The 24,327-nt window shown below is 38.2% G+C and overlaps 1 protein-coding gene across 3 annotated transcripts in view; it reads left to right on the top strand.

The window, feature by feature from the left end:
• The window catches only part of CBLB (Cbl proto-oncogene B), a 115,179-nt gene that overhangs the window by 64,981 nt on the left and 25,871 nt on the right, over positions 1–24,327 (top strand). For all 3 annotated transcript variants that reach the window (XM_057397304.1, XM_057397303.1, XM_057397302.1), the window contains exons 4-10: positions 2,503–2,659; positions 6,080–6,201; positions 8,349–8,486; positions 9,997–10,084; positions 12,407–12,538; positions 15,995–16,198; positions 22,970–23,155. In XM_057397304.1, the coding sequence (XP_057253287.1) occupies positions 2,503–2,659; positions 6,080–6,201; positions 8,349–8,486; positions 9,997–10,084; positions 12,407–12,538; positions 15,995–16,198; positions 22,970–23,155 (1,027 nt within the window). The remainder of the gene's footprint in view (positions 1–2,502; positions 2,660–6,079; positions 6,202–8,348; positions 8,487–9,996; positions 10,085–12,406; positions 12,539–15,994; positions 16,199–22,969; positions 23,156–24,327) is intronic.

Raw genomic sequence — 24,327 nt, 5'->3', positions numbered from 1 at the left:
AAGGTATAGTGCGGCTATAATCATTCCTGATAGAGGTTCTGCTGGCTTTTATTTAAGGGGTATTGTTTTAACTGTTTAAAAAAAGCCCCCAAAAACAAACCTACCCCCCAGCCCTGCCTTCCCCCCCAAAAAAGCAAGTCAAACAACAGAAAAAAACCCAACCCACAAAGAAAACCCAGTTGCATTTTCTAGCTCAATTTCAGCATCCCCCCAGCACTGTTACCATTTAGGGTGGTTTGCAATGGGAATCAGAAAACACTTCAGAGCCATGGTTACAGGAACTACATAAGCAGTGAGCACTTGCACTAAAACAACTCTAACACCGCAGCAGCACTGATGTTTCCCAACTTTGTTCTCTGAACTCAGTGCTGTGTTCCATTCTCTCTTTACCATAATCAAAATTTGATGTGCATTCTTTCTCGAATGGCATCTGATGTGGGATCTCTCTTCAGCGCTTTGTGGTTTCCTGTTTTTCGTACACAGATGAAAGTATCTGCTGGGATCTATTAAACTTCATATTTTACCATTTGACTTTCTCATTATAAGCCTTCCAGTAGCAAGTAGATCTCTTTGCACTTACAAATGTGGTAGAAATACAGGAGCCTGTCTTTAGTGCTGAACTTCACATGACTACTTGTTTAAATTCATGTTAACGGCGTAATAGTTATTCTGCAGGAGCAGTTTAATCTAGTCAGATACTTAATGCAGTCAGTGGGTCTTGTCCCCCCACTCCTCATACTGTACTACCAAGTAATATACATTTCCACGTATGAAAATTGTAAGGAAAACTGGAACAAAATGTTTTAGCTCTTTGAAGAATAAGGCAATGTGAACTAACAAAAATTGCAGAAAACATTGAGTTTGTGAGGCCTGTTCCTTTTGGTATTTTAGCAGTTACTAACAAAATATTGCTATGAATGTGTGAGATGTTAAGTCCTGAAAATAGTTGTAGAGTGGTTAAGAGTTACTTATTGGTTGTATTTTGGTTAATTAAAATGCCTTAAAAATATCATAGAATCTGCTCTCAATGGGAAGCAGAACTTGTTAAAGAGAAGGTGTTACAGCTTTGCAGAAATTGGATCTGACCCTAATGACAGGAGAAGAAGAATTGCTATTGAACAATTTCTCATAGTTTTGAGTAACAAAATGGAGTGTTTTCAAGTGATCATTCTCATGACAGATTCCACATACAAGCACTTGGTTGGCAAAATAACTAACCTGCGTTATCTCTATGTAAATAGAAACTGAATTTGACAGAATGTGGCTTTGTGTTAGAGAGGAGGTGATCCTGCCCCTCTGCTCTGCTCTTGTGAGACCTCACCTGGAGCATTGTGTGCAGTTCTGGTGTCCTCAACATAAAAAGGACATGGAGCTATTGGAACAAGTCCAGAGGAGGCCACGAGGACGATCAGGGGACTGGAGCACCTCCTGTATGAAGACAGGCTGAGAAAGTTGGGGCTGTTCAGCCTGGAGAAGAGAAGGCTGCGTGGAGACCTCAGAGCAGCCTTCCAGTGTCTGAAGGGGGCTATAGGGATGCTGGGGAGGGACTCTTCATTAGGGACTGTAGTGACAGGACAAGGGGTAACGGGTTCAAACTTAAACAGGGGAAGTTTAGATTGGATATAAGGAAGAAGTTCTTTCCTGTGAAGGTGGTGAGGCACTGGAATGGGTTGCCCAGGGAAGTTGTGAATGCTCCATCCCTGGCAGTGCTCAAGGCCAGGTTGGACAGAGCCTTGGGTGATGGGTTTAGTGTGAGGTGTCCCTGCCCATGGCAGGGGGGTTGGAACTGGATGATCTTAAGGTCCTTTCCAACCCGAACTATTCTGTGATTCTAGGATAATTTTCATTTCTTTCTCTTCTGATTTCCGATCTTTTCCCACATTCAGTACTGTCTGAAAATACTCCCCATGTATATGTGAAGGTGAATATCTGAGAAGATGTGTCTTCTAATATTCATGTAACTGTCATGGGCTGTGACAGGCCTTGGATCGGTATCAGTGGTCTCTGGTTGGTTGATGTTGTGTTACTTGACCAGTGTTTGAGCTTTAGCTATTAAAAAACGTTATTGAGGTAGGTACTAAATTGATGCTTATCATTCTGAGAGAAGAGATTGTGAAGAAGGGAGCTTCTTCCGAAGCATGGAGCTGATCCTTACATGATCTTTAAGAAGGTGTGAGATTGGCTCCTACCTGCTTGGTGTGGGGTATTTCAGTTTCTGCAGTGTTCTTTTTATTATCCTCCTAAGGAAGCTTCAATATTTATCATTGTAAAATAACTGACACTCTGTTTGACCAAACTGTTCTTTCATTTACTTGGGCTGCTTTCAGAGAACTTGTGGATTTTGTTGTGTGTTGCTGGGGGTTTAGAGTTTTATTTTTGTGTGTGTCTGTAGGGAAACCAAATCAGGGTTCCGTTTCTGAAAAGTTCATTTCTGATGTCTAAATAAGCTATCCTCTTACATATGTGGTTTTATTAATTTTATTATTTCCACCCCTGTCACAGGACTATAGTGCCATGGAAAGTGTTCAGGCAGTGCCTTCATGAAGTTCATCAGATAAGCTCTGGTTTGGAAGCAATGGCCCTTAAATCAACTATTGATTTGACCTGCAATGACTACATTTCGATTTTTGAATTTGATATCTTCACTAGGTTATTTCAGGTAAGATCTGCTTGGGGCATCAACACCTACGCCTGAAAAAGTAAAAACGTTTAGCAACATCCCCCTCATTTCTGCATGTATTTAGCATGATTACAGTATCTTTGTTCTCTGCTTACTTATTTTTCATTGTTCATAAAAGCATTCCTAGAAACTCTATCCTGAAGGTACTTATCTAAGTTTTACTTGTGTTTTCATTGTGCTTTCTTACCTATATATACTTGCAAGAAGTTTATCTACCAGCACGTAAGAAAAGCTGAATGTGACTTTCAGGCTAAATGTAGGTCTGACCTTTTTTTGTGAACATTTTGTTGCCCTTAAGGGACTATCTTTGAGAATAGCATTAATTGTATAATCGTTACTAGGTAATGCTTACCTGAAATAAACTTGTATGTATGTTACATGCCTCTCTGTTAACTTTGTGTCCCCTCTACAGAACATACATGGATATAGAAGGCTATGGTGATGTGCATTTGTATTAGATGTATTGATTCTGAATTTGTCTCTTTTGGGTATAGAAATCTGTGAGGTATACAGCCATTTATCTGAGCATTTACTGTCTTTACGGTGTACAGTGATAAACTGATGCACAGCTTCAAGTTGCACCAGCGTAGTTTTAGATTGGATATTAGGAAAAATACCTTCACTGAAAGGGTTGTCAGTGTGGTTTAGTGTGAACTTTGCAGGGCTAGATTAACAGTTGGGCTTGATCTTAAAGGTCTTCTCCAACCTAAATGATTCTATGATTCAGTGATTGTTCTTTAGCCTGCTGGAGATAGATACTAGTTTAATGTCAAAGCCTGGGCCATGAGTTTGTTTTGTTTTCCATGTTATTCTCTGATCAACTCTGTTTAGGTTTCTTGGTGTTGCTATTACGGAAAAGGGTGCCATTTATGAAGCTGACATTAAGATTTTGCAGGCGGTGATTAATGGGTTTAGTTTAGAATTTTGATATCGTCTCCATTCTGAGTCAAAACCATATCACATTTGAAAATGTTATGGTGCAAGTAATCTCTGTGTGATTTAACCACAAACATTAGTCACTTACTAGAACACACAGGTTATGCTGGTTTGAACAAAACTCTAGGGGTTCTTTTAGATTCAATTATAAACTAGAGAATACAGATCATTGTACTTTATGCTGGTTTAGCAAAACCCCTTTATGTGGAGCTTGATATGCTGAAGCATTCCTGTCTGAGCATTGCTGCCTTGGGATCAATCCCTACTCTGTCAAACTTTCTCCTTCTTTATTTAGTATCTGGCAAACTAATACGGTAGTCAGGTTAGTAATGAAGCCCAAATCTTTATCTCAGACTTGCCTGCAAAATGTCTGAGGCCCATTGGCTGCAACATACCTCACTCTGGAATGAACTGAAGATTGTTTCTGGAGGATTTATTCCCCAACTCCAAGCATCCTGCTTACAAATAACAACAGGAGTGGCTTGGTTGGTTGGTTTTCTTTAACTCTGTACATCAAATATAAAATTGAGAAGTCAGTGATCTGAGAAATAACAGTTTGTTGTGACCCTATGTGGGGTCCTATAGGTTGAACTAAATGTCAAGACAGACGACGCAAATGAGATGTATTTTCCTTGCTATGTAAGGCAGTGAATGTCTGCATTAGTTTATTTGTGAGGCTGTTGTGAGTTTGTTCATTACCATGACTTGTGCTAGCAATAATATATCAGCGGTACTGATGCATGTAAGGAGAGAAGACTGGTTAGGCTTAACTTCTGATTGAACAAAGAAGCAGAGAGAGACTTCTTGCTAAACAGACTACCCACTGGTGTGAAGCTGCCTAACTGTTGAAGTGAACTTGCACTGAACTTGGTCTGAGAGCCTCTCCCAGAGGGAACATTTTACTTCTCTAGCTTTACAGCTTCTGTGACTACGTGCGCGTACGCCCACGGAGAGACGATCCCAGTTGTTTTAAGTAATCAGAATACTGTTTTGCCAACTGTGGGTTGTGTTACAGAAAAGCTACGTTTATAATGATGCTTACTCACAGAAGGCGGCAAAGCTACTCTTTACAGCGATCCTGTAAAAGTGAAGTTGCTCCCCCTGCCTCCCCACTGTATGCATGCGCAGCTCTTAAGTGCTGGGTTCTAAGATGAGAGATAAAGTTAGCACGGCATAATATGTAGATGCTTTGAAGGAGAGGAACTTCATTCTGTCGCTGTTAACATGTTCAGTTAGGTTGGTCTTTTGTGCAAAACTATTTCCATAGAAGAGAAAGAGTACAAATCTTTTCCTATTTAACTAATGTGCTTTTGTAATACTCTTATTGTTTGTGTGCACAATGCAAGCTATGAGCTCTTGCCCTGTGATTTTTACTTGTACTGTCATATCATTTTCTAGGCATGGCAGTAGTGTAATACTCTAGAAGAGAGTCCAAGCATTTGAGGAAGATACTGGCTGCTGACAACTTAGAAGCTTGATGATTGTGATTAACCAAAGAATTTGCACACTACTTGAATTTATTTTATAACATGTTGTAGCAAGCCTTTATATTACCATGTTGCGGCTAAACATCAAAATACCAACTGTTTGATCACCCTTTTTGATTTAGAACTGTATACTTAAGGAGAAAGAACTTTGAGGTTTTGTGAAGGAAGTGTCAGTGGTGGTATAGTGAAAGAGGAAGAGCTGAGCCCCATTTTGATCTAGTTAGGGCAACCATTCAGAGGCAGTTTTTTGTCTCGTCAAATGCTGGCAGTGAACACCTAATATGCTAGGAATTGCTAGCTATTCCAATGCTAGGAAGTGGTATTAATCTACCACTAAATAAACACCATTTACAGTAAGGGACTGTTCTTTCTGTATTCTTCAAAGTGATAGCATATCGGGCACATCTCACTGGGTTTTCTGAAGCATTTGCTATTCAAGTCAGCAAAGACTGTTGTGAAGTGCTGTCAATATTTGTTCTGTTTCTGGCTCTAATACCATTATGGTAACTGAAGAAATTGAGAAGTAGAGAATAAGAGAAGGAGCAACATCTCAAATTAGTTGCTTTATTAGGTTTCATTTGATAGTGTTACTTACAATTAACTTCAAAAGTGCCTCAGGACCTCTCAAGGATAGGCTTATTTGTGGTTTTATGAAATCATCAGTGGAGCCGTACTCTAGGTTTGAACTACACGTGATGTCTAATGTTCTGTATAGCCTCAAAGTGGAGATCCCTTAAATTTAAGGTGTTCAAACTGTTTATCCAGAAATTTACGTTTGATGTTCTTGGAATAATTCTTCTGAAGGAGCCCTTGTAGCAAAGCTTGGATGCAGTGCAGTCTTCAGACCTTAACCAAAAGTGTGTATTTTTCAGCTGAAGCTGAGGCACTGTAAGCCTCTGACAAACTGACTTGAGTTTTATTAGAAATACGTAATTACCTGGCTGCATCTTCTTAACTGCTTGTCTTCTCTTTCTAGCCATGGGGTTCAATCTTAAGGAATTGGAACTTCTTGGCTGTGACGCATCCTGGGTACATGGCATTCCTCACATACGATGAAGTGAAAGCAAGGTTGCAGAAATACAGCACTAAGCCTGGGAGGTGAGAGGTTTTGCTGGTTATTGCTTTACAAATTAACTTACTGTCTCAGAAACTACATAATTATTCTAGGTTCATGCTTCTATATTGCATGATGCTTACACTCCCTGGTTACAAGAGAGAAATTTGTAACCATGTAATCATAATTCTTCTACAGTGCTAGGAAGCAAAAAAAAAAGATATTAGGACATGGAAGTCTAAGTGCAATTAAACAGAAAAAAATGAAATTCCATTGCTTTTCCTTCCTTCTGAATTAGTTACAAGCAGCAATGCATTCTTGAAAAGCATGTTAGAAAATTTTCTTTTCAACAATTATCTTGAATTGTTGCTTAGTAGTGAAGTAAAGAACATATTACATCTTTCATGGTAGCACACTTACATTATTAATTTAATCGGTGCTTATGTGCTCCTTTTATGTTCCCTTGTTTATCTTTACCAGTAATGTTTCTATATCACAAACTGCCTCTAGAAGAAAAAAAAGTCAGATTAAATATCATGACATGTATTGGGTTTGAGTAATTTGTGTGGTGCTAAGCATACTGAATTATTTAAACTGAACTTTTACCTCTTATGCCACTTCTTTTGTCGTGTTTTTTTCTTCACTTAGATCAGAGAAATAAAAATGTATTAGTGTATTTAATCCTATAACTTTTATTTTGATAGTTTTCCCCTTTAGTTACAATGCTTTTTTCTCTGATGCCTGGTAGTCTAACTTTGCTACAGGATCGCATGTTAACATAGTTAAAAGTGGATCGTTGGAAAAGTCTAGCAACAGTTATACTTGTATTCTGTACTTGGTTTCTTTTGCTTTTTAGCAAACAATATATTGTCTCTTGTTAAGTTACCCGATGGATCAAGTGTATGTTTACAAGTATCCTGTGGTTCCAGTAGAGTAACGCTGATTTTTAGTTTGGTATTCATGAACACTACAGTGGAAATCGGATAACTAGGTGGATTTTGAGAGTGGTTGCTATACTTAGCATTTTCTCTACTATTGATTCTGATTCTGTCATTATAAGAGAAATGATAGAGAAATTATACAAAGTTGCCTTTATGTTCCTTGTAAATGGAGAGTTACTTTTAAGATAGCTTTCTATTGAATATCAGAAAATTACTTTCTGAATGGCTCAGGTGAAATGCTGGAGTGTGAAAGAGGAGATAGGAAGCGAAATTGCTTTTTTTAATCTGTCTAAAACATCCTGGAAATTACAAGATTCTGTTCAAATGAGCAGTTACTACTTCAGTGTAATGTTTGCCTTATTAAAGGCTGTAAGAGCTGTACCAGACTTCAGGGAGGCTAAGATTTCTCATTTTAAACAGTTTGGAAGGAAATAAATAATGGATGCATAATTAAGAAAAGCTGCTCTTTCTAATAAACAAATGGATTTTGTGGTATTTCACTGTGGGATTATTTTCTGAGTGAGGTTTTTGCATATAAGGTGGTGTCTGACATGAAAGGGATTAGTTTTCAGCAAGAAGAACTAAATCTGCGCTCCATACTATTGCCTATAATCTTCCTTTTCCTCCTTCTGTGCTCTCTGCCTGCGTTATGTATACTGCCAGCTACCACCTGTAATACACAGAACTATGTAAGTTCCAAGACCAGTTAGGCTGGTATTATCTGGTATTTTTTGACGTGGAAGTGATATTTCTTCCGTCTTGTTAACCTCCTTTGGTACACACAAAATTAACCTCGCTACTAGAGCAGTTTTTATTATTCACCATTCACATTTGTGTTGCACCTAAAAACGTTTTAGGTTTCCCCTTTGTTCGTTGAGGCTATTGGCCTGCGTATGCGCAATAGGCATATGTTGTAGCTGTAGAGACTTGATGATATGATACACTGTTCTTGGAAAGGTTTATGGCATGCCTAAAGGCATATAATGGGACTGTTCACAGTGAACATGCAGCTGTCACTTTGAGAACCAAAAAGCGAGCAAGTTAAAAGCTGGGGGTAGGGTGCTAGTGTTGCCTTATTTCTGCCCATGAGAAACTTGCAGAGTAAAAGATGTAGGTTTATATAAGGTTACACGAAGACCAAGCAGCAGAGACCTAATTCAGTGTCTTCGCCACAGGCCAGCCTTGCTTTCTTCACTGTTTTGTGGAACTCTGATTAACACTGACTTTTTATTCATCCTGTTTTCATCAAGCTACATTTTCAGACTGAGCTGCACTCGCTTGGGACAGTGGGCCATTGGATATGTGACTGGTGATGGGAACATATTGCAGACCATACCTCACAATAAGCCTCTGTTTCAAGCTTTGATTGATGGCAGCCGGGAAGGATTGTAAGTACAAATTCCTATAGTCACCTTAGATAAGAAATCCTGATATCCTTGTTCTTCTAATGCTCATATGGTTATATATTAAAGATCTTTAAAATAGAGGACCTGGATATGGTGTCTAGCATTCCTTTGAAGTTTTAGGACTATCCCTTTCGTTTGAAAAAACACTTGTTTCCAGTTAACCAAAGTTAATGAAAGTTAACCAAAGCCATATCTCATAGCAGGTAAATTCCAGGAGAAAATTAATACCAGTCAGCTGTCACACTGATTCCTCCCTTCTGCCCCTTCCACCTCTCCCACCCTCCTCCCATAAGAGTCCCAAGTGCACTTAAACTTAGTGAACTATTACTTCTACCAGTTACTCATATGTCTAACTCTGGACAATAATCTGAAAGCTATGTAATAGCTTTTTTATATATTGTACACCCAGAACGTTTTCCAGGTACCAGTAGCTTACTAAAGAGATTTATAATTTTAAGAGTCTAAGCTTATATGGAGAAGTAGTACATTCTTCCTAGGTTGGCTGAGGTAACAGACAAATTCTGGTTGTCAGAATCTTTTCAGTGGGATACATGTTTTGATATATCCACATCATCATAATGGGGGAAGAAAAAGTGGGGAGGGGGAATTGATCAGTTCTCAAGAAAAGATTGAGAAACCCTTTACAATCTTGCAATTTTCCCCAGTCCTGCATGGTCCAGTAGTGTTTTCCCAGGCATGATGATTTCATACCGGTAACAACAAACACACTTATGGCAGTGCTTCTACTTGACAGAAACCAAGCAAACGAAAACTAGAGCTGAGAATATTTATTCAGAGTATAGTTTTCGTATCCTATGTAAATATAACTTTCTCACTGTGTTACTTAACAAAATGACTTTCAAGTCAGAGGTAACAAAGATCTGAATAGAGAACAACTTAGTGTCTCTGGTTTCTCGCAGGGTTGAAATGCTCACATTGGTTCTTAAAGTCCGGTCTGCATCTTGGATCTTCAGTGTAGATTCTTGTCATAATATGCAGATATAGACATATGTAATATTTTTTACAGATACATGTTTTTATATGTATCATACTATATACAGCTGTACAAAAATGTGTGTTACCTTCTGTTCTGCTCCATTACTTGAAATAGTCTGTAGAGACACCGAGCATCATGCTTTCAGTGGAGAGGCCGCTATGAACATGTGCAATTATAAGCTTACTGCGAAATGAAGACCTAAAATAGTGCTACCTCCAGAAAGCTATCTGCTAATCAAAGCTCAGATGCATTCTGTTGCTGTCTGTGAATTTGATTCCAAAGTCTTGCCTGTGCTTTTGCAAATGGACTTGAGCCTGTAGCAGAATGTAGCAATTCAGTTGCACCCAAAAGGTGATAAAGATGGCTGAGGAAAGCTAATGGGTTTTAGTTAATGCCTACTGTAACTTATTCTGCCCCTTCAAATTTTCATAGGTAGTATTTGGCTAATAAAGGTAAAGCAACATGCATATTTATAACAATCTTCTTGTGATGCAGCTATCTGTTCCCTGATGGACGAAGTTATAATCCTGATTTGACGGGATTATGTGAACCCACGCCCCATGACCACATCAAAGTCACGCAGGTATGTTGCAGAGTTTTTCAGTCATTTTTTAATCATCACTTCCCTTAGTATCCCATCTAGCAGTGATAATGTTATTAAAATGTGAGAAACAAATTCATGAGAGTGAAAATATGTTGCTGATGCAGGGTCTTAGATGAAGAACAGGGCAATAGCTCTTTAAACTCTAGAGCTGGTGGTGATGCAGATGGCATGTCTTGGAAAGTTTGGTTATTATAAGCTTCTTCCAAGTGAGAAATGTGTTGTCAGAAAAATCTTTAATAACTGTTATTGATGCTGCAGGTTTGTGTAGCTTGGTGTTACCTTGCTAATAGCAGATGGGAATACAGAAATAAAATCAAGATCAAAAGGTAGTTTTGAAACCTGAATAGCAGTGGTAGTTGGACATCTCCAGGAGGAAAAAGTATAGTTCATTTATTCACAAAGATACTGGTTCCAGCATCTCTCTCCTGTCTTCTCTGTCTATTGTGCAAATTAAAAGCGAGATCGGGGAGAAGCAACAGAAAAAAAACTATCTGTCTAAAGGGAGCCACTTTGCAGAGAATATTAGGATACCTAGATGTCTTTGTTGTCTTGTTAAATGATGATCTGATCAACTAATGTGCACGTGTTTGATGCTCAAGTAATAGGAGGTAGCCACCCCAAGACAAATGCTTGATGAAAAATGGTGCTGAAATTAACCCTAGTAGGCTGCGGTATGCTGTGTAGGACATTTTTCCTGACAAAAGCACCTCGAAGACTTGAGGTTATGGTCAGGGAAAGACATCAGACTAGACCGAAGCCATACTGTTTCACATGGCCTTCTGTTTCTTCAGAGCAGACTGGATGACCTGCTGAATCTTGTGTAATTCTGAGTGCTCTACGTACATTTCATCTCCAGAAGTATTTTAGGAAAGAAGTATTTGTTATAATCTCTGGCATTAGCACAAATACCGTCATGAAAATATCTGTTTCCTAAGTAAGAGAGGTCTTAAAAAGAATTACCTGAAGGAAATCTGGGTACTTCTATTTCTCCGACTACTTTTTCCTCCAGTCTTAAAATAGTAATGAAAGAGTAATGCAGAGATATCAGATGTTTGTGTTGCATAATGTTCTAGCCCCATATCCTTACTTTCCCTCAAGGAGAGGAAAAGCAGCTTAGACATTCTCAGTGATTACCTTGTTCTTCCCAAGCCAATCATCTTGTGCTTTGAATTCACGGAGTGAATCCAGCTGCCTCTGAACTTGTAGTTGTGAGCACACCATTAGTTAATTCTCATGGTAATTCAACAGTCTGAACTACGTGAATGCTGTCTTAGATAACATAGAGCTGCAGTAGTTTAAAGCTGTTGCTAGAGCTGCTTAAGTTACGAAAAGATGATATAAAAGTGGCTGCAGGGCTAGTTTGCTGCAGATGGATTCTTTTGAGAGCTCTGCCATAAGCAGTACAGACTGACTACAGCTGCAGATATGAGCTGTCTCTTTTCTTTTCTCTTTTTCTTAGCCTCATATCCTCTCCCTTTACTCAACAGTAGCTGTTTATTTTCCTGTAACCTGGATTCTACTTATTTTAAGCTTTCTAATGTTACTTTTGTTTTCCAAGACTAAAAAACCTGGGTTTCTACACAAATGCACTTAATTGCCAGTTCCTCAACAATACCTAGTTCTAGAAAACTATTCTGGACTCGAGTTTTATCTATTATTTATTTCTCCTGAAGGTATTCTTATATCTTCCTGTTGATCTTGTAAGGATACAAAGTGCTGAATGATCTGTGCATGGCTGTTGCCAAGTTAATCCGGAGGGGTATTGCCATACTTGCTTCACAGATGTTGTTTACTTCAGTTAACTATACTACCGTACTGCATATTTGATGTAGGTAGAAAGCCCTCTTGCTTCTCTGCTTTCAATTCAATAACTTTTACTAGTCTGAAACTTGTACCTAGAAAAGGAAATCCCAATTTTGTTCCCATTTATCCCTTAATTTCTCACTTACAGCCATTTGTTAGTTATCTTATTCTTAACTGCAACCAAGGAAAAGCAGGATAACTGCTACACAAGGCATACACGTGAGAAGTTTGTAGAAAACCTAATAAGCACAGATATTATAAACTTCCTTTTGTAGAATCTATTGTGGTATATCACAGGTTTAAAGAAGCAAAATAGTAAGCTGTTTCAGTAACCTTAGTGTGGCTTTTAAATAGATCAGTAGCAACAGTTTCCTTGACTAATGAGTAAAGTGGATTGGAAAACAGGGGTCTCAGAAATGTTTGTCACTACTGGTGCTTAAGTATATTCTTTGTGAACAAATCAGGGGAAAAGAATAACCGTGACTTTTTTTGTTACAGGAGCAGTATGAATTGTACTGTGAAATGGGTTCCACTTTCCAGCTGTGTAAAATCTGTGCAGAGAATGACAAGGATGTGAAGATAGAGCCTTGTGGACACCTTATGTGCACTTCTTGTCTTACAGCGTGGCAGGTACTGTCATAGTTCAGTTAGTGGAGAAGAGGGTGTATTTCTGCTACATCCTCTTTACAGTGTGGGTATGTGTTTACTTTTCCAGGTACTCAGTGGGAGGGTTCAAGGACATATATATTTAAAATTACAAGCTTTTTATTTTGTGGACCAAAATCTGTAAAAAGTAAAGTTCCAGGAGGTTAAAATCTGGACTTTTATGCTTGCCAAGGCCATTTGCTGATAGCTGCTAAGTGGATTTCCTGAGTGCAGTATCCCCTCAGACAGTGAAAGCTGGGCATTTGGTGCCAGTTCAGAGACCAGGTCACTTCATGATAGATTCAAAAGGCACAGGTAGCAGCTGGGAGTGGTTAACTTTAACTGAGACAGTGTTTTATAAGGAGATAAAATGTCTTTGGTGAGAGGATTCGGTCAGTAGCGCAGGTAAAGAAATGACCTGTGGCAAAACAAGCTTAGGATTCTTGCATTTCATGTTAGCAATACATAAAGCACTAAACCACCTAGTTTTAGCCAGTTGTTGGGGTAAGAGATTGAATAGAGGGGAAACTCTGATCTCTGGATGTGATTTACAGAATATCCTAAGAAACCACAGACTTCCTGGTGACACAGGTTGGTGTGTTTTGTTCATCCTGCTCATGGACATACTGGTCTGGGAAAAGGGAGGACTGGTGCCTTTAGGTCAGTGCAGTTAACAAGTGCTTGGCTTAAAAATGAAAGTAAAGAGGAATGCCTCCTGCTTTTTACAATTTCTGACTTCCCCTTAATAGGTGCTTCTAAATGGAATCAATTCAGCCACCTCCTCCCTTGCCCCTTTCTTCTTCCTATCTGTATTTTGTGGGGAGAAGAAAGGATCATTCCATTCTCAGGCAGGATTCTGGTTTTCCATTAGCAATAAAGCTTGCCAGAAAAGGGGTATTATTAGTTTCCAATTTTGTGTTCTTTATGAAAGTGGAGTTTGATGCTCCAAACACAAATCTTTCAAGTTGCCCACAGATCTGAAATTCTGAGGAAATTTCATTTTAGACATACCCAAATAAGAATGTCTGTTTCAGTGCTCAGCAACTGCTGAGCTGGAACAGTATTTCTCATTTCAGGAGTATCCTTTCTCTGTTCTTACCAGTTTCATTCTGAATGTCAGACTGAAACCTTTTTACTTTTGATTGCTGGATGTCTCACTGCATGATAGCATGTTCCAGTGTTGAGACAGTGATGTGCTCTGATTCTGGAGACTTGAGACGCTAAGGTCCTCAGTACTTTGGCTAATAGCTAAGGATCCAGGAAGAGGACACAACAAAGCATTTTAGGCTCAGAGAACTGTTGTTCAAAAACATCAAGCTTCATGAAAACATCGCAACCAGGTGTAATAGATCAGGTACCTTTTGGGCTATGTTACAAATTTAGCTTTTATATAATTACTGAGGCAATGGAGAAATATTACACTGTAACAGCATCAGCTGTTGCAAGCTTCTGGTGGGCTAGTGTTTAATTGGCAGCATAATTGCTCATTAGATATGCCTCAAGAGGTCCTATACAGATGTTTTCACTAAGCAGAAAAAATTGAGTAAGCAACATTGGATCTGCCATAGACTCCTAAGGCGGATTGAGTTGTTCACCTGTGTGGAGATCAGTCTCTCAAGTAAGACTTGGTTTAGCTGTTTACTTTTTGCATTATGCAATAGCAGTAAAATGTAATTTCCTTCCACAGAAGTCTGTGCTTGTCTAAAAACTGCATGTTGGGACTTCATTCTAAAAGCATATGGGCATGTGTGCTGCATTGTGAGGTTCGTAATAGCTACTCTGTCAGTGTCCTCAATAATCTTTCTGTGGGCATGGACAAACGTGTATTCACATAGACATCTCGGAGCTCAGGTTTAATTCCGCAGTTGTATTCATACTGTGGAACTCGAGTCTCTTCTGCTGTGATTGGTTACCCAGTGTATTGGGGGGAACTTAGTGTTCTTCAGAAGAAAGGAAGGAAGCTGCTAGTACAGAACTATTTGACAACACAGATAGAAGAAAGCCTTGAACATTAAAAGCTCTATTCCTCATCTTAAGGCTCATTGTAAAAAATGAAACTGTAAGGAATTCTTTGAGTAAGGGAGGACTTCCGTTACATATAACTTGGAGGAGACACTCTTTGAAGTAGTAAGGGGTGTTGACAAGGCTGTGTAATTAGGATGCAAGGCTGCTAAAAGTAGATTACATACATCTCTTCGTACAAAATGAAAATCCAGAGCTAACCATGCAAATAGACGTGACTGTTGTCAGGAGACACCATTTATAGCTCTGTGGCCTTGGGATACGGTTCTTGCGCAAACTGGAAAATCATCTGTCAGTTTAGTAAGACTGGCAAGTATCAAGATAAAAATAATGCTAGAAAAAGAAAATCAAAGCTGTTCCTATATCTGAGAAAACAAAAAGCTGTGCTTGCTTGGTGATATTTCAGGATAGGTAGCTTATTTAGAATTAATTCTGGTGTTTGTATCTTTCTAGCTGTCTCTCTGACTATAAATATGACACGATGTGATATCTGAATTCAGATTGAATTATCTTGATCCCTCAAAACTTCAGGGCTTTTTTTTTAATTCAAATCTGTGTCATGCCTCTTGATGGGAAAAGATCTTTCTTAGTGCTTGAAAGACTTCTCTGATATTTTTGTTCATTATAGGCTGAAATCTACTTTAAAGGCTTTTTGATTACTTCTGATGAGGAAAAAATACCTCTGAAATGAGTAAAAGGAATGGAAATACGGCTGCTTGGAAACCATTTAGCACATTATATCACTTAGAAGTTAAAATTCAAACGATTCTTTTTCCTGATAACATGTGAAAATAGCTCCTTGTTTTACCTAATTTACTGGAAATGTGGTAAAGTCCTGGTTTGTTACTTAAACACGTCAAAAATGTTTGTAGTGCGAGATGTTCTGTATGGGTATTGCTGAGTGATGGTAATGTTGCAGCTGTGATGCGCTGTATACATGTTCTTCAGCGAATGCGCTGCATGCCTTAAAGCTCATCTGCATTTTCTACATTAAAATGCAAAAGAAATACTTCAGTCTAAAAGATAATGTAATAAAATGCATTATCTCTGACTACACACCTCACCTTCTTTCCTCTAAGGGAATAGGAAACTTGTAATCCTAAAAGGCAAGGTGTTCCTTCCTGACATGTAATAAGAAGACAATTACCATTTTGGTGCTCTGTAGAGGTAATGGTTGCATTTTGATTAGTTACTTTTAAGTGAAGCTTAATCTTTTGATGACAGCTTAAAAAATGCAGTCTTTTTGCCATTTACTGTAGTGAAATACCTATGAATCTGTTTCCTGTTTATTTCCATGCTTCTTTACAAGCTCTTAGAGACCTGTTAAGGGCCTTTTTTTTGTAGGAAGATTTAAGACCTGCTTTTAAAATTACTTCTCTTTTTTACTTTTCAACACTTTTTCTTTTCTCTTGCTTGTAGGAATCTGATGGCCAAGGCTGCCCTTTCTGCCGCTGTGAAATCAAAGGAACTGAACCAATCATTGTGGATCCCTTTGATCCAAGGGATGAAAATTCCAGGTGCTGCAGTATTATTGACAGCTTTAGTATGCCCATGCTGGACTTGGATGACGATGATGATAGAGAAGAGTCTTTAATGATGAACCGTTTGGCTTCAGTCCGAAAGGTGAGTTTTTCAGATACGGTACAACAGATAAAGCTGTGTGTTTGTAAATGGAGCTGCTCGTAACTTCAAACAACGAGAGGTTGCACTGCGTGCTCTGGTTTTCCCCAGCTCACTGAAGAGTTCTTGGGTTGAGAAAACCAGGTGCAGCAATACTGCAGCAGTAATGCTGGAGATGAATAGGAGGAAAAAGAAAATTGCAGGTTCTTAGCTGATACTGTGTTAGCTCTGTTTATAATGGGGGTAGCATGAGTTTGCACCGCCTGAAACTCTTGTCCAAACTATTCTGTATGGACAAGTGCCTGAACTGTTATTTGTAAGGAACCAAGAATTTCATACATACAGAGTATATTACTAGTTTTCTGCAAATGTTTGTATTCACATACACAGAATGTTTTGTGATTAAACTTGCATTTCCAAAGAGATTATAAATATTATTGCTTTGTAAGGGTAACTTGTAACTGAATTTGTATTGCTTTTAATGATGTTTCATGTGAGTTGTCTGTGACTTTCCACACCACCACCCACCTTCGGTGGTGGGTTCTTTTAGTGGAAAAAGCTTATCTGAGATTATTCCTAGTGACTTTGTCCTTTGGGGTGGTTTTGTTCTGCAAGGGCTCTGTGTTAAATTCTGGGATCTTCTTTCTTTGGTCACGGGAGATTTTCTCTCTGATAAATGAGTGTTGTCAATAACAAAAGTTTATGTTGTTAGTTTTTTACTTTAGTCTGGAATACACGTTGACATAGGCCATGCAACACTGAATTTTACGCTGTATTTTCTGTATTTTCCCTTTTAATAAGGCCATCTAAATTGAATAGTTGCCTTGGAATTAATTCAGTAACATCTTACTTTTCCATTGCGTTATCATTGTATTTTGTTTTTTTTTTAAGGGAGGAGAGGGGAGTGTTTCACCCTCGTATCTGAGAACATCTCTCCGTTAATACAGTTGATATACATACTTCTGATATCCTTCCTAAACTCTTAAGTCATATGAATCATTTTTGTGTTGTCTGTGCAATACAACATGGCCTACTCTTGGGAGCAGTTCATCCTTCCTTCCTGGACTTAAATTGCAGTCTGCAGCCCGACCTCTGTAAGATAGCCTTGAATTGATGGGCTTTTATAGCACTATCGCTTCCATGATAAGGCAAAAATGCATTATGCTTTTATCAAAAGGAGGAGCAACAGGCTTTACTACAAGGCTTGTTTTCAGTATCTCTACCAAGTGCTTGAGTGCTTCGGTGCTTGCTATTTTTATGTCATTGATTTCATTGTTCAGTGAGAGAAACCTGCTTAATTACCCCTGAAGTTTAGGGGCAGCATTCTTCACATTTTGCTAGCCCCTACTTAAATATGCTGATTTATCAACTCATTTGTGATTTTTCAGCTACTGCATTCTTCTTAGAACTGTCGCCAGTGGTTGTAGTGATGCTCTTAACTGCACCACTAACGCTGTTAATATGAACATGGTACTTGCGTAATGGCTGTGTTGTATTCATTTTATTTGTTAAGTGATGGACATTAGGTGACAGTAATTTAGGTCTTGCAGCCAACTGCTGATACTGTTGTTACTTTGTGGTTCCAATGGACAAACTTTTCGGTTCTTATTTTATTGGAAGAAATGTTACATGCTTTCTCAACGTGAAGATGCTAATCCTTGAAAATCATAAAGGCTGATTTTGTTTTACATTACCTGGCTAGACCATGTAGGTGTTGCTGAGAAAATCTTTTTGTTTGTGTCAACATCTGGCTATAGTAGTATGCTGGGGTGTTAAACTTGCCAGAAGAGGAAAGTAGCAGGGACATGGAAGTCCTGATGAAAGTGACTGTGGGGCTTTGATGTGTTGCAGAAATATTCAGATGAACCCTTATTGTCCTGAAATCCTTGTGGGCTGGGCAATGTTAAATTGCTTTGAAGCTGTTACTACCAATTTAATTTTCAAGCTTTGGAACTTGTACTTGGAAATACATTCATATAGGAAAGAAGAGTTGGAGTAAGCTCATTTTAGAATCGCACGCACTCAGGTAGATCACTGGTGAAGGGGCCTGGGTGGATTTCTAAGTGAGCTCTTCTTGACAGGATGAAAAACACTTTTTGGAATTGTCATTAAAGTGTAAATAAGATACAGTATTTTATCACCTGCTATACCTGTCTGCATTATAAGTTGGATATCAAAAATACCAGTTCTGCAGTTTATCACTGTCTCTGAAGCCTACTCATAAACTGAGAGGTACCCGAATTAAGTCCCTGAGGGACCTCAGACTAGAAAATGCTTTAAGGAAAAGAATAACCACAGTTCTTTAATGGAATGAGTAAATGGATACACTTATGAGAAAAATGAATCATTCTTGCTAGGTGTTGTGAGTCAGCAGCAGCAGCACATCAGCTGTAACAGAGGCTTTAGAGAAATGCACTGCAATTAGTCTGTGTATCTGCCTCATCAAGCAGCCTATTTTTTTTAATTTCCGAATTGTCTGCAGCTCTTTCTTCATGAAAGAAAGATGAAAATTGGTGCCAAAATCTCTTAATGGTCTCAGCGCTGAGAAACTTCCAGCCCCATGGTACCAGATTAGCTAATGCAGTTGTTGCTTGAAGGGTTCCTTCTCTCAGCTCTGTACCATTTGTGCTAGCTAAGCACAAGGTTAAGAAATGCACACGAAAGAAATGCTCAGATTACAGGCTCAGGTAAATATTAAAAACTAATTTCTTTGGGTTTTTTTGAAGAGGGCATTTGAGTCTCTAGTAGCCTGTGTTTATTATCCCATCATGTTTAATATTCTGTTGTCCCAGTGGATTTAGTTCTGTTACTGTACCTTGTATAAAATGTAATTTAATACATGTCTTTTTAAGAGAAATGAAATAAGGAAAATGTATAGTGCAGGGGTTCTTGTTAAAAGCAAATAATTTTGAATTCAGAAGTGTTAAGATAGTTGTTTGCTTTAAATAATATTACATGGAAACATAGGGGAAGGCCCTAGCAGTAGAAGAGACTGAGGCTGTCAAGAGCTTAAAGTGAGTTAACGTTCTTTAAGAAACACTTTATTCTAAAGCTAACTGAGGTTACCTTGTCTGGGGAGGTACCGTCTTCTCTGCAGTGAATTTCCTATCTGTCTGAATGCACCAAAACCTGACTTCAGTTCACACTGTTGCTTCAAAACAGCTACAGGAAACTGTCAAAGCTGAAAGCCACTGTTTGTCATGATTAAGCTTCTTCCAGCAGATAAGGCAAACTTAACAAAAGACCCTGGTTCCCTAAGTACAGGAGGTCACTGTTTTTCACTCCTCCACATCATGTCCGTGTTATTAAATTGACTTTTTTCTGGTAATGTAAAAAGGAATGTATTACAAGACTTCGAATATGTATCCAGGTATTCCGTTCAGCTGTACATTCCGAACTCATGCGTAGGCATCACTTCCTTCTTAACGGTACACCTAGTTTGTGGGAATTTGTTAAAATTATGCCATACAAGAGAGTCCCTCACTGATTAATTATTAGGCTTTGAAAGAGGCATAAACGCTGAGAGACGGTGTGCCTCCCTTGGTTAAAACGTATTTTACTGATTCCCTTAGGCAGTGTGGTGCTGACTCTCACAGCCGTAACTGCCTCTCCCTTCTTCACATGCATTTTCTTGGGTCAGCAAAGGACAGATCAAGTAAAGAACAAACCCGTCTATGTAAAAAACGTTTACATCCACCAGTTTTAAGTGGGGTACTTTTATATCCTTGTGAAAACGTTTAAATCCGGATTATACTGAACTATGTCACAATTTATCCTAACAAGAAATAACAAATCTGTGAGTTACTCCGTTTATAAGTAAAAGAACTTTAGGGAACTACTTGGAAATGAAAAGTCCATTTCTGCTATAGGTCTGCTTGGACCTTCTTAGATATCTTATTATGAAATTTATGAATTACAGAGTTTGGTCCAGCAGGACACTAGCAATCAGGGTAATATTCCTCTGTGACTCACTTGTTAGGGTTTGTGTTAAGTATGCTTGTCCTGTGTGCCTATTTGACAGGCATTTGAAGTTAAAGCTCTAGATTCAATAGCCTCACTGTTAATATCTCCATCAGAAAAACCTTCACTAGACATAGTAATCAATGTCAGAAACAGGCTTATTCTTGAGCTCGCAACAACTACAGGCAAACTGGGATACCCCAGTATATCCCAGTAATACATCTGATTAAATAACACATGTGATTCACTCTGCAGTACAGTTGTGCGGTAAGTCACAGCTGCTTTTCCCTTGGCAGCAGTCATGCCAGCCAGATGAAGTCCATATTGTTACAAAGGAGTCTGTGTTCTTTTCCTTAATTACGTCTTTATTGCCCAGGTCTGTGGTGTTGTAGCAGAGCGCCTTTGTGCACTGAAGGTCTGTCTTCTGTCACTGCCAGTTCATTTGTATTAGTTTGTGCTTTAATCACTCACTTGTTTTATCTTTCTGTCACTGTGCTGCTCTTACTGCTCCTTTATTTCCAGTCAATAGAAAACGCACAGAAATCTCCAGTAGGTGACAAAGATCTTAAATCTCTTCCTTCTTAGGGAGTCTGCTAAAAAGAGTAGGTATCCTGTACATCTGTTAATGCTCTGGTACCCACATGAAATGCAACCATCTTGCTGGCATAGCTGTCAACAAACATCAAACGATGTAGCTAGACAGGGTGGACAGGAAAAACATGGTTTTTTTTATAATGGGAATATGATGGAAATCTGATACAATGCTGAAGAAAACATGTTTGTTGCTGTGGAATATTTACATCAGTAGATCTGAATAAGGAATCATAATGTTGTGATAGCATTATGGCTGTAAGCAATTGCGGTTCAGGGGTATGAAAGATTATTTTGCTATTTTGAAGGAAGACATTGATATAAGCTTAAATTGAAGTCTTCTTTCAAAGTAGTAAGTGTGTGAAAATTTCCATTTCATTTTGGCAGTTGTCATATACTATCCAAGGAATATGGTGGGTAGAGATAGGTAAATACTAAATATATATTGAACCAGAAGTTTATCACATAAAGTCTCTTGCTTTAAGTGGGCTTAAAGAACATGTCAGATTTCAAGAATCATTGAAATTTTCAGTGAATTTTCATATTCTATATTTTGTTGCTACCTACCGCATGTAAAGGTACATCTTTTAGCCCCTTGTTTCCATAAATCTGAAAATAGCATCAGACCTCATTGGGTTTTCAATGTGAGCATTTTCATGATTGCCGTCTCTGCTGGAGCTGGACTTTTACGGCAGGAGAAAAAAAGTCTGGCCTGGATGGGGGACCAGTGGGCTTACTAAGGAATGAGCATGTCATTTTGTCCAGAGTAGAACTGTGTAAGGGAAGGTTGCCATATAGAAAGAGTGATGGATAGTCTTAAATGCTGTTACTCCAGTGTTGTTCATTTAGCTGTGAGTTCGTATCACTACGTGCAGTGTGACATTAGCGACTGTCAGCTTGCTCTCCGAGGAAGTTGTGTTAATTCACGTGGTGGTACAGGAATTAGTACATCTGAAAATCCAAACAAATGTTACCTATCCAATACTCTGTTTTCAGTATTTCCTATTTCTCTCATTCTTTTTTCAAACTCCTGTTACATACGGGATAATTTCTCAGTTCTTCTGGAGCAACTCCCTGCTGACTGAGACGCAGCATGTTATGCAACACCGTAAAATGTAGTCACTTACTACAACACTTCCATTTATTTTGAATAATTGTGTCTTTTTTGGAGGTGTGACCTGCTTGTTTGGTTCTATTTCAGATAATTTGGGAAATAAATTCACTTTCTGTCTGATGAAGCTAAAGCATTGAATATATTATATTGCGTACATAGCTCTTGGCTTTCAGGAATGCTTGGAACACTTTTAAAACGAAAACTACTAAATGATACAATGCATATTATGCTATTTAACTGATAGATGCTTTCTGTTGGAAACAAATTGGCATTCAGTTTATAGTCATTGCATAATGAGGGTTGCTCAGGCATGCTTGTGAGGTACGCATCTAGCTTAGTTATTCAACTTTCCATTATGTTCAGAGAGGCTAAGCACCTCAGTCGTTCAAGTGTTTATCCTCGTGGTGATCCACTCCAGGTCAGGGGCATCCACCCGTTAAAGGAAATGAAGAAAAATTAAGGAGTGTATTCAAGCCATTTAATAAGAACATTGTGACCACTTTATTGAACCCTAAGTACGTGGGTCATTAGTTTGGTATTTGCTAAAATGATAAACTGAGTTTTCCTGAAATGATCATTTTTTTTTTTTTAATCGGCAAGTAAATGTGGAATGAATTAAATTCTCTGCCTACTGGTTTGCTGCTGATTTTGAGATGTATACATTCTATTTTCTATCAAAGTGCGATCCAAAAATGGGCTCTAGTTAACAGACAATATAATAGACATCCAGCTTTTTAAAGTACTCTCTCTCGATAAAAAAGGTTATCAAGAGCAGCAGCACTACAATAGAATCTCTATCTTTGTGGTTTCCTTTTATATGGCAGTGATTGCTTGTTTGTTACATTACTGGGATAAACGTTGATTTTCATCACAGGTTAACCCGCATCTTAGTTTTGTGGTAGAATGACTTGTGGACTTCAGTAACTGTAAGATGAGCACCTGTACTATTATTTAAAAGACCAGCAGGCTCTCCATTGTGATAAATGACTTCTAGTAAATACCTGACGAGTATCAAATGCTTTAGTCATGGAATGGAAGTTGTATATTTAGCTGCTAAATAGTATAAATAAATAGTAAATAGTAATTTTAGGCTTTTCCCTGTCTTGAAGTGCAATGAGAGGCAGAATTCACCAGTGACTTCCCCAGGATCTTCTCCTCTTGCACAAAGAAGAAAACCGCTTCCAGACCCCCTGCAAATCCCACACCTTAGTCTTCCACCCGTACCTCCTCGCCTGGATCTTATTCAGAAGGGAGTAGCACGGTCACCATGTGCCAGCCCAACTGGGTCACCAAAGGTAGGTCTTTTTGACCCATTATTTCTTTATCTGCGAATACTGCTAAATTGTGTTTGGTTGGTTTCAAGGTGAGCTTGCTCGTTTGTCTTGGAAGATTGGATATTCTGAATTTTCCCATGTGTGTATTTTCTTTTTGGGGATTTTGCTCTGTCCAAAAGAACTTTTAATTCCTTGTAGCTTGGAAACTTTAGATTAGATCCACATGAAGTTCTTTAGTAGACTTTGGTGAGTGCCTGTCCCTTTGCATAATACCTTACATGGTCAGATATTCACAGCTACGTGAGCTGGTCAGATGTGACCTCTCTTTGTCTGATGATTATGTTGTACTTGGTTATAGTCAGAATTTTAAAGACATCGCTGTAATGGATTGCTTCTGTAATAAACCCCGATTAATGAAAATAAATAGAAATGCAAGTTTCCTGAAAACAGATTTAAAGGTCATTATCTCATTAAATTATATGTTGTGCTCTGATGATGATTGATACTCAATTTCCTCAGTATCCTTACAAGAAAAATATGTGCAAATAACACTGCTTTCAAAACCTTAAATGGCATATATTGGCATGAAAGTTTCAAGGAAAATAATAAAGACTCTATAGCTAATAAATTGTACAGTGTTTTGTGAAACTAATGATAATAAAGATTTAAAGATATTTTTTGAGTGGATAAGCATAAAAGAGAACAAATACTGTGTTCTTTGTTCTCTGTTATGAGCTGATCATTTTGTTGTAATTGCTGTATACAGAAGGGGGAATAGATTTAAAATTTTCATTTTTAGATGATGAATTAAACTTCAAGTTCAAAACATGGCTTTAATCCTCTGTCCTTATAATAATCCAGTATGAATTACTCTATTGATTTTGTCTGCTTTTTACTTCAAGCTTGAAAATCAAGCTCTTAAGATTGTAACAGTCTATAATTTAGACCAAAAAATAGAAGTTTGAATAGTTTATTTAATTTTCTTTCATCACTTTTTATATTATACAAGGGAATTTACTGTACATTGAGAATAGATGCTAAACAAATAGCACATTCATTAAAATTAATTTTTTAGTGTATTTTTACAAAGTTCATGTCTTTTAAAAGCCGCAAAATCTGAAATACCAGTAATATTGCTTTAATTTTTTTGGTAACATTATTTTGAAAACTCTAGGTTTTCCTAGAACGTTTCC

Source organism: Pezoporus wallicus, unplaced genomic scaffold, assembly GCF_028554395.1.
Source record: "Pezoporus wallicus isolate ANWC-B61680 ecotype Strahan unplaced genomic scaffold, APGP_CSIRO_Pwel_v1 contig_8721, whole genome shotgun sequence".
In the NCBI taxonomy this organism is placed as follows: Eukaryota; Metazoa; Chordata; class Aves; order Psittaciformes; family Psittacidae; genus Pezoporus; species Pezoporus wallicus.
This window is presented reverse-complemented; position numbering and strand designations above follow the sequence as displayed.